The following is a 17584-nucleotide window of genomic DNA, read 5'->3' as shown; positions in this document are numbered from 1 at the left end:
TAAAGCGTCGCATTCATCGACAATGACAACGACAAACGCAACAGTTGCTACGCAATGACAACATGTACACCAAAGCGGCAACAACAACAACAACGTTGTCTACATAATAACAACAATAGCCTGAGGGGCCAACACTGTGTCAACACACAAAAAAACAACATCAGCAAAAAATCTTCGCAGCAACATTAGCGAACACAAAATAGCAACAACTGCTAACAATTACTAACAACAACAAGCAAAAAGGTGTTGACTACTGATTTTGACTCCCCAGCGTTGTGTAGCGCCGCAGAAAACCACATTGCTGCGACATGTTGCTAACAACAAGTATCCAGAGATTATAAAAGGCCGAGTACACATTGTCCAGCTGGTTAACAAGCTTGAACAAGCAGCAGAAAAGCAATAAAAATAAATTAACTGTAAAATATTTATAAAATATTAATGAACATTTCCGAAAATGTGTAAAATATGCCATTTAGCGTTGTGAGTGCTCAAGTAAGGTCGCTTATGAAGAAACTCGTCAGCCAGGTTTAGGCTCCGTTCTCACTTTGCCAATTTTATGAAGAAAAAGTTTTTACAAAATTTCTAAATTTTCGCAAGTTTCATGAAATCAACCTTAAAATCAACACCATCACCCATCTTGAGGCCCAGCATTCATCATTGGCTAATATTCGACCGAATAGACCACGTCCAACATGCAATGAAGAAAATATAGCAACCGTAGTTGAGAGTGTACACGAAGACCATGGGGAGTCGATTCGGCGCCGTTCGCAGCAACTTGGACTGATGTATGGAACGACTTGGCACATTCTACTTCGAGATCTTAAATTGAAATCCAACAAAATACAGCTTGTGCAAGAACTAAAGCCAGTCGACCTACAGAAGCGACCTCGCTTCGCTCAATGATCTCTTGAAAAGTTCCAAGAAGATCCCACGTTTTCGAGCCAAATTTTGTTCAGCGATGAGGTTCATTTCTTGCTCAATGGATATGTAAACAAGCAAACTTGAAGCATTTGGGATGAAAAACAACCTGAAGAAATTCAAGAGCCATTTCATCCAGAAAAAGTAACGGTTTGGTGTGGTTTGAGGACCGGTGCAAGCATCAGTCCATATTTCTTCAAAAATGATGCCGGTGAGAACGTAATCGTCAATGGCAACCGTTATTGCGCCATGATAACCGACTATTTGATGCCTTTGAACAAATGGCCATTTCCCAAACATCGTATCTTGGCGACATTTGGTTTCAAAAAGACGGCGGTGATCAGATCATTTCACGTTTTGGGCAGGCGATGGACCATCAAGACTTAGCCGCGGCCAGACTTTTTATAATAATATAATCTTCAAGAAAATATAAGTCAAAATATGTTATTTTGAGTAATAATAAAGATTTTCAATTAAAGTTGCAGTTTCTGTGTTTATTCTTTAAAAAAGTAGGGAACGTCGAAATGGATTTGGTACAGAAAAGGTTTGTGAAGTTCTATTGAATAGCTACGAGAGGATCAGCAACCATATTCACGGATAGCCGGCAGCATTGCTGACCTCTACGCCCTTTATTAATTTCATGAAAGGTAACAATTGCAGAAAGAATCTTAAGCTCCCTGATAGGTCAACTCCGCTTGGCTTTTTGTTCTCGACAACAGGAATTTTTGTCGGTAATGAAAAAGCAGACGAGTTGGTCAAACTTTAGATGAATCCGAAGTGGACTTAATACCACGTTAGCTAGGAATGATCAAAAGATTCTAAGCATTTTGAACAAATAGCATAGAGAAATCAATAACAAGGACTTATGAAATACATAGGTCCAGAAATAGTATATACAGACTTACAGCTTCTATATTATGGCACTGTCCATTTAAAGAGCAAACTAAAAGAGATTACGTAAGCAGTGGCAGACCACTTTTTCTTTGAATGTCTTACTTTAGCACGAACTCGACAAATAATATGTGGAACCTATCAGGTACCAACCCTTCAATGGCTGTCCACAAAAAGCAAAGTCAGTTTCATTGAAGCACTGGCTTGAGTTCTACGATGAAACGGGAGATTTTAACGATCAGCTCATGAGAGAGGCACTTCTACCAACCTCATCAAAGATATTTAAGTGAAATTTTCGTTCCAAATTTGTTTGTCCATTTGTCGCATGTCGCTCTCTATATTTACGTAAATACTGCTCCCAATTTTTTTTCCTTTTCTATAATATTTGTTGTTGTAATTGTTGTTACTGCTACTCTAAACAAACTAAAAGTTAGTCACGAGAAATATCAAAATCTCCAAACCTAAAATTATCGATAATTGCTTATTATGTAACAAACACTCAGCCAATCGACTTCCTCAATGGGATAATTTTTAAAATTTCAGAAAAAAAATTGTAATTTGTGTTTTGAATAAAGTTATAATTTTGTATTTTTATTATTTATTTATTTATTATTTATTTTTAATCATTTTCTTAATTATTTAATTTACATAATTGTTTTAAATTTCTTATAATTTTTTTAATTTTATTTTTTAATTTTTTTTTATTAATTATTAATTTTATTTTTGTAATTTTTATTTTGAAATTTTTAATGTTTTTTTCATTTTTATTCATTTATTTTTTTTTTTTTTAATTTTTTTTTTTTTAATATTTAATGTTGCTCTTTTTCATTATAATAAATATTTTTTGTATAATATTTTGTTGTAACAACTCTAAGCGCACTGAACTCGCAGGCATTTTCTAAACATAATTTTCATAAGTAGTTGTTGCTGCTGTTGTTGCATGCCAAAGCAACATTTTGTGATTTACCGTTTAGTCGGTGGCTTGTCTATTAAATGCAGGTGTGTGAGTGCAAAAGCCTACTTTGTTTAGTGAAAGTAAGCACTTTGTGCGAATCAACAATAAGTTGTTGTTGTTGCTGTTGCTAAAGCGGCGGCTGTGGTAGCTGATTACGCGGAATCCTCTTCAACAGCAAGCAACAGCATAAGGCAACCTGTTGCTGGCAGCCACTGAGAGATAGACACTCGAACAAGCAGACAGACAGTAAGGCAAATAGACGAACAGTTAGTCAGACGGACTGTCAGCTAATAGCAAATGCACGGTGAATCCAGCTTAAAATTGCAATTGGAAAATAATGATAAATGAGAAAATGAGCTGGTGGAGAAATAACAAAAACAAAGCAACAACAACTACTACGGCAACTTTGCAAACTAGAAGCCAATACAATAACAAAAACAAATGTGTGCCAGCAAAAGTGTGCTGTTGCTCCCATTGATGCGCTTCACAGGCGCGGCCGGGGCAGCGCCGTCGTTTATACGCGTTTGTCTTCGGACATACACGCACACTTGCATATGTATTTTCATAACAGATAATTTTTCAGATATTTTTCAGTTATTTATTCATGTGTTTATATGTAAATATATACCATATTATATTATATATATACATACATTGGTATATATGAATATTAAATTTCCCGCCTCAACAGTTAGACCGCCCCATTTGGCACTCAGACCGAAATATTCGCTTCAAAATACAATAAATAAATATTTACCTTCAAATATGCAAACGTGACGTTGTCCGTGAGTGGCTGTATAAGTATGTACATATGTATGTGTGTATTGGTGTAAATTCATCTACAATGTTTCCTTATTGCTCTCAGACACAAAAATCAGTTCATTTGTATTTGTAACATATCTTTATAGCCCATTTACCTGCAAAGAGGGAAGAGAAAAAATAAAAATGAAATAAATTTATTGCATTTGTAATTTGCGAGGAAAGTGTAGGAAATAAATAAACGAAAGTGCGGAAAATAAGAGAAAATGTGAGATTTTGTGTTTTCCTCATTTTAGCGTTGGCAACAAGCGGACTTCATTGCAGCAGTGACCGTCAATACATTAAAATAGCAGACAAAAAATTTGTGTAGGCAAAAAAATAATCCCAAAAAAATAAGCAAAAATGTTGGTTCGTTGGCAACGCAGCTATATATCCTTCACAGGTGCATTTTTTAAAAGCATAAAAGAGTATAAAAAGATCTTTATCTCGATTTTGAACGATCCGTTTGTATGGCAGCTATATGCTATAATAGTCCGATCTCGAAAATTCCTTCAGACATTACAGCGCTGCTGAGAGGAATAATCCAAGTCCCGATTTCATGAAGATATCTCTTCAAATAAGAAAGTTTTCCATACAAGGACTTGAGTTTGATCGGTCAGTTTGTATGGCAGCTATATGCTATAGTGGTCCGATCTCAACAATTTGTTCGGAGATTGTAACGCTACTTTAGATTATAATACGTGTCAAATTTCGTGAAGATATCTCGTCAAATAAGAAAGTTTTCCATACAAGGACTTGAGTTTGATCGGTCAATTTGTATGGCAGCTATATGCTATAGTTGTCCGATATGGGCAGTTCCAACAGATAATCAGCTGCTTGGGGAAAGAAGGAAATGTGTAAAATATCAGATCGATATCTCACAAATTGGGGGACTAATTCACGGTTATACAAACGGATATGGCTGAGTCGTCTCAGCTGCCCTTCAGATCATATATATATTATATACTTTGACGTTTCATTCTGAGTTTTACAAACATCGCAGTAAACTTAAAAAACCCCTTTCAGGGTATAAACGAAATTCAAGATAATTAATTGCTTGTCGCTTAGCAGAGTTTCGCACCATATTTGTGGTGCATGTCTTGAACTTAACCTACAAATATAGAATTCCAATTGTAAAAACGAAAAAACGACCGATAAATATTGAACAGGCAACTTAAGTTTTGAAGACACATTTCATCGAAAGAGTAGATTCGGAGATAAGGACTATTTTATATACTAACAATTAATGAGACCAAATTGACCGTTCGAACGTCCTTAAAACTGTTTTTATGAACTGTTTTATGATCTGATCATTAGTTTCAGTGATTTATAAAATACGTAGGAACATAGAGGTCATAATTAATTTATTAGTGAAATAGGTTGTGTTATACGTATATGATCCCTTGACAGATGTCACGAGAATCTCATTTGGACTATTGAAACACCGATCATTTATGATTTAGTGTTTGTTACATAATAAGCAGTTCTAGAACGAATCAATTGACCATCATGCTCTGACGAACCGCCTAATCCTAATCACATCAAACTTCGATTCTAGCCAATTCCCCTGATTTAAAAAAGGCATTATAGCACTGCGAGTTTCAGCTCTGAAGGAAAGATTTTGCATTGGATTGATAGCCAGATACTAGAGTTGCTGTAGAGGATAGTAAACTAAAATTTTCAGAAGCTTCGTTGAAAGAAAACGATAGAGTTTATATTATAGCTTCATAAAAATATGGTACTTTGCAACTTAAAGACAACATGATTGTTCACTGAAACGACTATAATATCCCCATCGGAAATCAGCTTTAACACGCAACTTAACTTAGAGCCTTCTAGAATGTGAAAGTAATTGCGGAAATAAGCCGAGTTTTTGCTATAAAACAAGCAGCCAGCAGGCTCTCTGCCTAATGATGCTTTTAGGTGCTGCCAAGGAATATTATGACAACTCCCAGGTCTTATATTATGGTGAAAACTAAATGCTGTACTCAATACATAGGATCCGAAGAGTCATGCATAGGATATAAGTTCACTGTTTAAGTAGTAGGAAAAACTCAGTGTTCATCAATAAAAGACTGGGAAAGTTTTAGTTATGCAGCAGGTTCTCCTCTCAACAGATGATCTGCGGAATGGTAAAGATCAGAAAGCAATAATTCCGAGACATCACAGCATAGTTTTGATCATATTGGTTAAGCTTTCAAACATTTAATACTGTCTAGATACTTGTAGGGGATCTTCAGCTTCCAAGAGCTTACAAACTTTCAGCTGTGCCTAAATTGCGGTTCTTCAGTTTCTAGAAGCTTTCTCGTTTTGTGTAAATCTGCATGCTAAAAAGTAACTTCTAGGCTGGTATTGAGATCGCTTAAGGGAAAAATTTTATTATAAACACATTTTTTGAACTTAAAACTCATATTGCATATCAAATGTAAACAACAAGTCAGTGTGTGTGTGTGAGTATATGTGTCAACGTTACGCTAAATATTTGTACATTTTTCATGCACTTTTCACTTCCGATAAGCCAATCAGTGCATTACATGTAAGGGTAATTAGGCAACGAAGGCGAAGACGAACACGACGACGAAACGGTGGACGCAATACTTATAGCAGACAAGAAACGAAGAAAGAGAAAAGTACAGCAAAAATTACAACAAAAACTAAAGAAATTATAACAAAAATAAAAATGTACAATAACAAAAACGTACAACAAAAACAAAAATAAAAACTAAGTACAACAACAAAAATTTACAACAAAAACAAAATATACAACTAGAAAAATTTACAACAAAAGCAAAAATACAAAAAATAAAAATCGCAACAAAAAATAAAAAACAAAAAAATACAAAAATAAAAAAAAAAAACAAAAAATAACAAAAACAACAACAAAAATTAACAAAATTTACAACAAAAAAAAACAACAACAAAAATTCACACAAAAAAAAATATAAAAACAAAAAAAATTACAACAACAAAAATTCACACTCAAAACTTAAAAACCATAAATTTAAAACAAAAATACAACAACAAAAACAAAAAATAACAACAACAACAAAAATAAACAATACAATAAAAATGCAACAAAAACTAAAACAAATTACAACAGAAACAAAAAAATTGCAAAAACATATAATACTACAACAAAAATAAAAAAATAAGTACAACAACAAAAATTTCCAAACAACACTTAAAAAACAGAAATTTACAACAAAAAGTAATACAACTACAAAAATTAAAAAAATACAATAATAAAAATAACAGTATAAACTAAAAAATACGATAAAAACTAAAAAAAAAATTCAACAAAACTTACAAAAATAACAACAAATTGACAAGTGATGGCAAAAAAATAAGTGGCGATAAATGACAGCGAAAAAAATGCAACTACAAAAACAAAAACTAACAACAATAACACCAGCTACTGTGCTATGCGCAAATAAAACAAAAAGCTGACTGACATTTGTCGGCGAATGATACAAAAAATCAACATATAACGCATAACAACAACAAAAACGTAAAGACAACAACAAACAGACATTAAAAAAAGTGATAAATAAACGCATAAACACAACTGAAAGTGCATGCGACACTCAAAGACTTGTATGCAAGGTGCCCCTGTTGTTGCCGATATTGTTGCGATCGTTTGTTTTTGTTGTTGTTGTTGGCACAAATATTATTAATTTACGTAATTAGATTTAAATAAGCCGCAGCATATGCATAAGCGATGAAGGTGCATTTTAGGCAAATATTTTTTTTGCTTTTTGCACACACACTTACACATGTCCACATAACATATTACATAATACATACACACATGTAAATATATATTTGTCGTTTTTTAATTAATATTTTTTAATTTACATGCACTAGCATTACTTACATTTTTGGCCGACGGACAATTTTTTCATTATTCAACAAAATAAATTAAATAATATCGAAATTTTTGACAGAAAAAAAATTTTGTTTTGCACTTTTTTGTAAAAATTTTTTGGGGCTTAACTTTATGGGTGGGACTTTGACTTTTTCAATTTGTGTTATTGTTGTATTTTGAACGCTGTCAGCTTAATATATTCGGGTTATGCTTTATAGGGTTTCGCTTTACAAGCAGCTGTACGAGTACATAAATACATATGTATGTACATGTATGTATAATATATATTGTATATACTATATGTGTTTTATATTTTTATGTGCATATCAATATTATTGACATACTTAAAATTTCAGCACGTGTCATCAATTAAGTTTTTGCTTTTTTAGGTCATTCAACCAGGTTTTTTGATTTATTTATAAGCAAAATTGCGTGCAATGGGTTTTAGAAGAGAGTTTACAAATTATTGTTACAAAAAATATATAACAAAATAAAATTTTACACAAATAAAACATATGAAAAATTTTTCTTCTGTTATGGATAATAATGTGTGTCAAATTTCATGAAGATATCTCAACAAATGAAAAAGTTTTCAATACAAGGATTGGATTTTGATCGTTCAATTTGTATTGCAGCTATATGCTATAGTCGTCCGATATGCACAATTTCTTTGGAGACTATAGAAGTGCTTCCGATAATAATCCTTGCTAAATTTCATGAAGATATCTCAACAAATGAAAAAGTTTTCCATACAAGGATTGGATTTTGATCGTTCAATTTGTATTGCAGCTATATGCTATAGTCGTCCGATATGCACGATTTCTTTGGATATTATAGAGATGTCTTCGAAAATAATGTGTGCCAAATTTTATTCAGATATCTTGTCAAATAAGAAAGTTTTCTATACAAGGATTTGATTTTGCTCGGTTGGTTTGTATGGCAGCTATATGCTACAGTGATCGGATATGCACAATTTCTTTGGAGACTATAGAAATGCTTCTGATATTAATCCATGCCAAATTTCATTCAAATATCTCGTCAAATGAGAAAGTTTTCCATACAGGAACTTGATTTTGATCGGTCAGTTTGTATGGCAGCTATATGCCACAGTGATCGGAAATGCACAATTTCTTTGGAGACTATAGAAATGCTTCCGATAATAATCCATGCCAAATTTCATGAAAATATCTAGTCAAATGAGAAAGTTTTCCATACAGGAACTTGATTTTGATCGGTCCGTTTGTATGGCAACTCTATGCTATAGTGATCCGACATAGTCGATTCCTAAAATTTAGCAGCATTTTGGGAAGAAAAGAACATGTGCAAAATTTCCGAACGATATCTCAAAAAATGAGGGACTAAACCACGTATTTATGTACTGATTATAAATCTTTTGAAATAAGAGATTCTTCGAAGACGAAAGGCGCTCTTCTAACTCTTTAGGGCTATGTTCCATAACTTGTATGGTTCATTTATACGAAGTTTTATATCACATAACATGTATATCAAAATTGATAACAAATTAATAGAGATTACTGTCCGTAAAGAATGATCGACAGAGTGTCTTCAGCTGCATGTCACATTATAAACACACATTTATATACATATATATATATATATATTGTATAAAAAAGTAAAGAAACATGTAGTGATTAACCAAGTGGCACGTCTACAAGAGAATTCGCTAATGAAACCAGTTGTCCAATTCCGAAAAACATTTCGAATAAACGATGCATTAACAAGTTGATTAATGCTATTTCAAGGCCTACATTTCTGAATTGAACGCAGCGTCGCTAAAGCCGCTGGTAATTACATATGTATACGCATACTCAAATATATATATAATATATATATACATATGTATGTACATATGTATAGCAAGTATATAGTCGAGTTGCTGTGTTTCTATGCATGAAGCGCTTGCCGTTGCCTCAACCGCTGCTTTGGCGGTCAATAAGCCGCATATACAACGACGCATATGAGTGTATATGTTTGTATATACTCTTACATATGTTTACACATACATATATGCATGCGTGTTTGTGTGCGCGCGCGCATTAATGTTAGCCGCATTAAATGCATATAATAAATTCGTAGCGCTCAGCAATGACCTAGAATTGCGTTTGCGCACCACCATCGCCATCACCGCCAAAGCCATCGAAGCCATCATAGTCATCATAGCCATCATCATCATCAGCCGTGGCAGCAGCAGCAGCGCCAATAGCCGCAATAACAGTAATCACAATGCTGCTTATAATAACAACAACTCAAATGTAGCGGCTTTTTTCCAACGACACGGATATTGCCCGTACATATTTGGTATTTTAATTAGAGTGCAGAAGACAGACTTGAAAGTTATTGCCTATCTAAACTCTAAAAGTCGATATTTCTTGTTATTTTATTGACTTCAGCGCCTTGCTTGAAAGCTTAAAGTTCAAATAATAAAGTTTCCATACAAGAACTTGATATTGATCGTTCAGTTTGTATGACAGCTATATGCTATAGCGGCACGATCTGAAAAATTTCTTCTGACCATATAGTGTTGTCTTATATTTCGTGAAGATATCTCTTCAAAAACTATTCAATATAAGGATTTGATTTTAATCGTTCTGTTTGTTTGTCAGCTATATGCTATAGTGGTTCGATATTGGCGGTTCCGAAAAATCAGCAGCTTCTTGGCGGGAAAAGGACAGATGCAAAATCTCGGAACGATATTTCAAAAACTGAAAATCTAGTTAGTATATATGGTATATAGGCGGTCGTACAGACTGTTAGACAGCCGGCAAAATCGACTCAGCTCCTCCATATACATATATAAGAAAAGATAAGCTAATAGATGAGTAGTGCATTGCGATCTTAGGTCTACTGTGCAGTCATATTTGGAAACATGGATCCAAGGATCCTTTATTCTGCGTCTGCAACCTGTTATGCAGTCAATTAGAAGGTGTTTTGGAGTTTCAGGCTCCCTGGCACAGAACCGGCGATTTGCATAAGAAGCCAGGCCCATTTTATATAACTGCTTCTTGTATAATGCGACAAGCAGCCTAAGTTTCTAATAAAGTAGATAAAAAGTATGCCGCCTAAAACAAAAATAATTGCTAAACTTCTTCTCTAGGCTTCTTCACATACCTGGAACTCAAAGTCATACTTCTGGTATTTCTTTTAGAATTTACTTATGATTTTGTATAGAATGTTTATGAAGTTCTACGTTGCCGCGTCGCGAAAAATACTTAATTGGACCGATTCCATAAAACTTTTCCACATCAGTCTCCTTACCTTGAGAAAAATGAAATAATTAATTTTCGTCCACGTGGTAAGAAGCCACAGCGCTAAACTGTCTTGGCTAGTGTCGAAAGAGGCTATTAAAATACTCAGGGACATTAGTTTCTGCAAAATTAAAACCAGATCGTAAAGTCCTTAAAACTGAATTAGGGTTTAGTATACGCTTGGGCTACTGAAGTACATAAAGCGCATTCGGAGATTTTTACGATGAGTGAAATTATTCCAAAAATAAGTTCCATTAAATTTTTTGTGCAAAATCAAATTTCTGGTGTCGAAACGTTCAGAATGTTTGAAAAAATCTTCGATGACAATTGCCTGTCGCGAGCAAATGTTTTTGATTGGTAAAAATTATTCAAAGAGGGTCGTGAAAGCCTTGACGATCGACCACGTCCAGAACGGCCATCAACAACAACTAATGATCAACATGTCAATAAAATAAGGGAATTGGTGCTTGAGAATCGACGATTAACAGTCAGAGATCTTCGTTGAATTATCGGAAGGATCAGTGAAAATCATTTTGAAAGATCATTAGGATCTAAAAAACAGTGAAAGCACGACTGCTTCCAAAATCACTAAATTTTTTTCGAAAAAAGCATCGCGTTAACGTCTGTGAAACAATGCTTTCCGACTGCCAAGAAGTCATGAAATGTATTATTACTGGCGATGAGTCTTGGATCTATGCTTACAACCCGCTAACAGACGATCAATCGGCGAATATCGTGGTAAAGGTGAGACGAAGCCGAAGAAATCATGTAAAATCTGGGCAAAAATCAAGGTTATGTTGGCAGTTTTCATCGATTAACGAGGTGTGACACACTTCGAATTTCTTTCGACCGGCCAAACTGTCAACCAGGAATACTATTTGAGTATTATGCGTCATTTGAGAGAAGTTTTCGTAAAAAGTGTCCAGAATTATGAGCCGACAACTTTGGGTTTTTGCATCACGATAATGCACCATCGCATACTGCATCGATTCTTCGTGAGGTTTTCGCCAAATTTGCAACCCTCAACCACCGAATTCGCCTGATTTAGCTTCGCTTGACTTTGGCTAGTCAGAAAACTTCGCTCCTAGAAAACAGTTTTGAACCAATTGAAGACATTAAACGTGAGTCGCTACGCGCACTGAAGGTTATTCCAGAAATTAACTTTAACAACTATTTCGAGGATTGGAAAAAACGTTGGCACCAGCTTATTGTGGCCAAGGAGGATTACTTTGAGCGGGACGACATAGATTTTAAAGCAGAAATTTTAAAATTATGAACAAAGTCTTACTATATTTTGCCCATAGCAGTAGTATATTGCCCGAAGATATGAAAGTGTCTTTTTACAACAAAACAGCTATGAAGAACTATGTTAGAGAATATCCGGAGAATATTTCGATCTTAAAGAAAACGCATACAGGACCTTACTACAATGGAAACCTAACCTAAAAAAAAACAGAAAGTGGTTTGACGCTGCCCTTAAAATACTGCGTACAATTTTCCATGAAATAAGAAAAAACTAAACGTTGAAAATGCAAGTGAATTGCCCTTTTTGCATAAATCGTCTGGCATAACAACAGCAATAACAACAAAGCAACAATTCCATGAATGTCGCATTTTCAGTGCCAATAAACAAAGCTTGAGAACCTTGATTGCGACTGCCTCGGACTAGTTACAACGGCGGGCGTGCTGTGGCACATGCAAGATGTATCTATGTACATGTATGTATACACATATATTTGTATGTTCGCATGTGTGCGTGTGTGTGCGCGATTGTTGTCTTGAATTCATACCAATAAATAGTGCGAGAATGTTAGCTGCTGCCAATCGACAAACAACAGCAATAAACAGGTAACTGCACATGCAAACACACACAGCATACACACATTAACAAACAAAAACACACGCACACAAACACACGCACAAAGGTACTTGAATATGTACATATAAAGTGGCAAATAATCAACACGCCCACTAAGCAGCCAACAATTGTTCAGTTTACAATAATCTATATGCATAATAAGCATGTAAATTTGTATATACATATATGTATGCTCGTATATATGTATGTATGTGTCAGTACACATGTATGTACAAATGTAAGGCACTCAGTTACTAAGTCAATGTGGCAGTCAGTCAGCGCGCCAGCGACCAAACAACATTGGCAACAACTTTATTATCAGTGAACGCTATGTAAATAAGCAGCAACATACATATGTACATACAAGTGTGTATATAAATATAGTATATGTAAATGTGTTTGTTGTAAATATACGCACGCATAACACAAAAGTGGCTAAAATAACATTGCGATGCATAAGTATGTTGACAACAATGTTGATATGCGCATAACACTTGTTTTTGTTATGTTATTGTTGTTGTTATTATTGCTGTTGTTATTGTTTTAGTAGCACTAGATAAATAACAATGGTAACTGAAGCGGCCAGTAAGTGGAATTTAATATTTGATTAGCATTGGAATGAATTTGATATGCACAACAACAACAAAGCGTTGAGTATAAAGATCTGGCTGCAGTTGCAGCACGAAAATGGAGAATAAAGAGCAACTAGAAAAAATATAATTAAATTAAATAAAATTATATATATTAAAATACAGCAAATAAAAACAATTTAAAAATATTTATGTATATATAAAATATAATTAAAATTAAAATTAAATTAATGAAATTAAAAAAATTAAATTCAATCAAATTAATGAATTTAAAAAACTAAGTTAAATTAATAACATTTCAAAAACACATAAATTAAATTATATAAAAAATTAATAAAAAAATAAAATTAAAAAAAAAAATAAATAAAATTAATAAAATTTCAAAAAACATAAATTAAATTATATAAAAAAATTATATAAAATTAATAAAATTTAAAAAAAAATTAAATTAAATTAATAAAATTAAAAAAAAATTAAATTAAATTAATAAAATTAATAACATTGCAAAAAACATAAATTAAATTATATAAAAATATTAAATTAAATTAATAAAATTAAAAAAAATCAAATTAAATTAATAAAATTAAAAAAAAATTAAATTAAATTAAATTAATAAAAAAAACAAAAAATAAATTAAATTAATAAAATTAATAACATTTCAAAAAACATATATTAAATTATATAAAAAAAATTAAATTATATTAATAAAATTAAAAAAAAAAAATAAATTAAATTTATAAAATTAATAACATTTCAAAAAACATAAATTAAATTATATAAAAAAATTAAATTAAATTAATAAAATTAAAATAAAAATAAATTAAAAACAAAAAAATTAAATTAAATTAATAAAATTAAAAACAAAAAGTTAAATTAAATAATATTACATTTATTAAACAAAACGAAAAATAGTTAAAAATGTTTTATAAATATTAACAAAATTAAAACAAGTAAGGAAGGGCTAAGTTCGGGTGCAACCGAACATTTTATACTCTTGCAAATTGCAAGAATCAAAGATAGGGAAATAATTTATGGTATAAAACATTAACCAAAGGATCGAAGTCCCTGCAATTTTATATATTCATATACTATACAATTTGTATAGGGCAAAGTCAGCCTGATGTTCGAAAATACTGATATTTGTTATATAGGGAATGGGTCAAGTTTTCGCTCAAATTTAACTATTTTAGGCACAAAGATACAGACTGTTATAAACAAAACACGCTCTCTTATTGTCATTGGGATAGCTCACATATTAGCCGACATATGCGGTACAAAGTCACCTGGAAGTTCGTTTAGGTATATGAGGGTTCAAGGAAGTATTGACCTGATTCAAGCCATTTTTAACAAACAGACATATCATTGTCAGATAAGTACTAGCCCTGAATATCAATTATATATCTCACAAATTGACTGATACTTTCGATTAAAAAACTATAGGTACTGGGATCCAACTATTCGGTATCTAGGGACTTGAACGGTTTTTAATCATAAGGTGGCATACACTAAAGCCATTATTCGGGTAAAGTTTAATCCCGTTATATTAATTACTTCTTGGTTTGTGTACTGGAAAGTAAAAGAATCAAGTGGAATTTAAAATGGTGTTGTAAGGGAAGTAGTCGTGGCTGTAGGCCGGTTCAGCCTATTTCCGCGTTTTATCATAGGAATATGAATATCATATGTCAATTTAGTCGGTCGGGTCCCGAGATATCGGATTTCACCAAAAAGTGGGCGGTGCCACGCCCATCGTCCAATTTTCACACCGGCACCCATAAAACTGTCTCATATCATCTCGGAGGTAAAATTTCATGGCTCTGACATAATTAGTTATTGATTTAACACGCTTTTAGTAGTTTTGAACAGTACCGTTATACGTGGAGTGAGCGGGGTCATCCTCAGATTTCATCCATTTTCATACTGTCGGTAGGAGTTCTTATACATAGTGTTTTCGCTAGGGAAATTTGAATGTTGTAGCTTAAGTGGTTTAGGAGATATGTACTTAAACTTGTTAGAGTGAGGGCCCACGCCCACTTTTTCAACATTCTTCTCCCACAGGAGCCTCTTGCTAGTGCGATCCCCTGTGCCAAAATGCAGTTTTATACACATTTTTATTTAGGATTTAGTGCAAATCTACGAAATTATAATTTTTTTTTGCCTAGGAACGCGCAGACAATTTTCATCAAAATATCTCAATTTTCCATCAAGTTACAGCTTTCACGGACCGACGGACGGACAAACTGACAATCTCCCTGATTTCAAATTTTCCAAAATTTTGTGAAGTTATCTTGTTGGTATTGCTTTTTTGGGGAAAAAATGTTGAAGCCAAAGTGTGTATTGAACAACATTATCTGGACTCTGCGCCAAAGAAATCAACCGTTGAGAAGTAGCTTGATTAGTTTAAACGAGGCGAGGTGAGCACCGGGGACGTTGCAGGTAGTGGACGCCCAAAGGAGGTTGTTATCGACGAAAACATCAGCAAATAATTTTGAATGAACGTAAAGTGAAGTTGTTCGAGATTGCAGGCATTCCAAAGATATCAGCAGAACACTTGTACAACATAACATTCACGAATATTTTTGTATGAGAAAGCTCTGTGCAAATGGGTGCCGCGCGAGCTGACTTTTGACCAAAAACAACAACGAGTTGATGATTCGGAGCAGTGTTTGGAGATGTTAAAGCGTAATAAACCCGAGTTTTTACGTTGACATGCGACAATGGATGAAAACTGGCTCCATCATTTAACTCCGAAGCATAAACGACAGACATACGAGTGAACTGTATACGATGAATCCGCTTCAAAGCGTGGAAAAAGACTGCAGTCGGTTGGCAAGGTTATGAAGTCTGTATTTTGGGATGCGAATGGCCGTTTTTGAAGAAAAAGAAATAGCTGTTTCGCCAAAACAATGCTTCGTGTCACAAGTCAGTGAAAACAATAGCAAAATTCCATGAATTGTGCTTTAAATTGCTTTCAAAGCCACCGTATTCTACAGATCTGGCGCTATATATATATATGATTATATCCTGTACTCAGATTTCAAAAAAAAAAATTTCAAAAAAATGCTTCCTGGGAAATTTTCGTTAAATGAAGAAGAGATCGCCTCAGACCTTTTGAAGCAAAGCACAAATTGTACTACAGAAATGGTAACGAAAAGTTTGAGGTTCGGTTTAATTAGTGTATCACCCTTGAAACGAACTTTGTTGAATAAAAAAACGAGTTTTGCCGACAAAATGTGTTTTTACTATGCCAGACAGGGAACTTTTCAGTTGATCAATTGCTGTTCATCCTCATCAAAATTATTTACTTCATATTCATTACTGATGCCATACCTTTATATAGTATAACATTTCGAAAATAAAATAAATAATTTTGAAAGAAACTCAAAACAATAATTATAGTATATTTAAACCCAAAAATTGAAAAAAAATTTAAATTCAAAATCCAAAGAAGTAATTATAACAAAGCCAAAAGCTAACAACTCCCGCGCTTTCATTGCATGCCACACTGCAATATATTGATTATAACAGCTTGACCACTGTGGCTTTTGTTGTATTTTATAGGTGTACAATATGCAACATGAGGCTCTAATGGCAGCGTATGTGAAGGTGTGTGTAAAGGCATAAAAATGCGCTTGAGGGACGTAATGCAGCATTGACCTTCGACATTGCATGAACGCGCTTCGGCACGTCGCATCAAACCACACACATACACGCACACATATGCTCACACATACATATACCTACATACATACATGCACTGGAAGCACACGAGCACATTGGCATGCACATCGGCACATCACAGATTAATAGATAAATGTGTTCGCTTATACATAGATCAATATGCATACATGTGTGTATGTGTATGTGGTTGTGGTGGTGGTGGTATGTAAACAATGTTGGCCGCAAAAGGCAAACGCGAAGGAGGAAGTGGAAGTGACTATCGCCATGAATTCTTCATGCCGCTGTACGCGGTACGCGCGAATGCAAGCCGACAATGCAGAAGGTTGCGCAAAGCACATGAAAATATTGTATCATTTATTACCGTTGTTTTTGTATGGTTTTTTTTTTGTTTGATTTTTTCTTTTTGTTTGTTATTGGTTTTTGCTGATTGGTGTTTTGGCGCAGCGCTGGCCAATAATTGCGTCGTCGTCGCAAAAAGGTGAAGGATTGACAGAAATCGCTTGCGTTGGACAAAATAAAATACGAAAAATAGAAAAAATAATATAAATGTGCAAAACAATTGCAGTGCTGGGAAAAAAATTCAAAATAATAATAAAAATATTTTAATGAAATTTTTTTCATTTCATTTTTAAATTGCTAAATAAAATATAAATTAATAAAAATTATTTAGATATACATAAAATTGAATCTTGAGATCCAAATAGAACACATTTGGCATGCAGTGAAGAAAATATAGCAGCCGTAGCAGAAAGTGTACTCGAAGAT

General features: G+C 33.5%; 1 protein-coding gene across 3 annotated transcripts in view; it reads right to left on the bottom strand.

Annotated features, from left to right (window-relative positions):
• LOC126755681 (terminal nucleotidyltransferase 5C) overlaps positions 1 to 17584 on the bottom strand; it is a 313932-nt gene that overhangs the window by 120507 nt on the left and 175841 nt on the right. Inside the window, exon 1 of one of the 3 annotated variants that reach the window (XM_050468421.1) lies at positions 3522 to 3673. The exons of the other annotated variants lie outside the window; for them this stretch is intronic. Coding sequence (XP_050324378.1) covers positions 3522 to 3575 — 54 coding nt within the window. The 5' untranslated portion in view covers positions 3576 to 3673. Of the gene's footprint in view, positions 1 to 3521; positions 3674 to 17584 lie in introns of those variants that run through there. 3 annotated transcript variants of the gene reach the window in all.

The sequence above is a fragment of the Bactrocera neohumeralis genome, chromosome 4 (assembly GCF_024586455.1).
Source record: "Bactrocera neohumeralis isolate Rockhampton chromosome 4, APGP_CSIRO_Bneo_wtdbg2-racon-allhic-juicebox.fasta_v2, whole genome shotgun sequence".
Taxonomy (NCBI): Eukaryota; Metazoa; Arthropoda; class Insecta; order Diptera; family Tephritidae; genus Bactrocera; species Bactrocera neohumeralis.
This window is presented reverse-complemented; position numbering and strand designations above follow the sequence as displayed.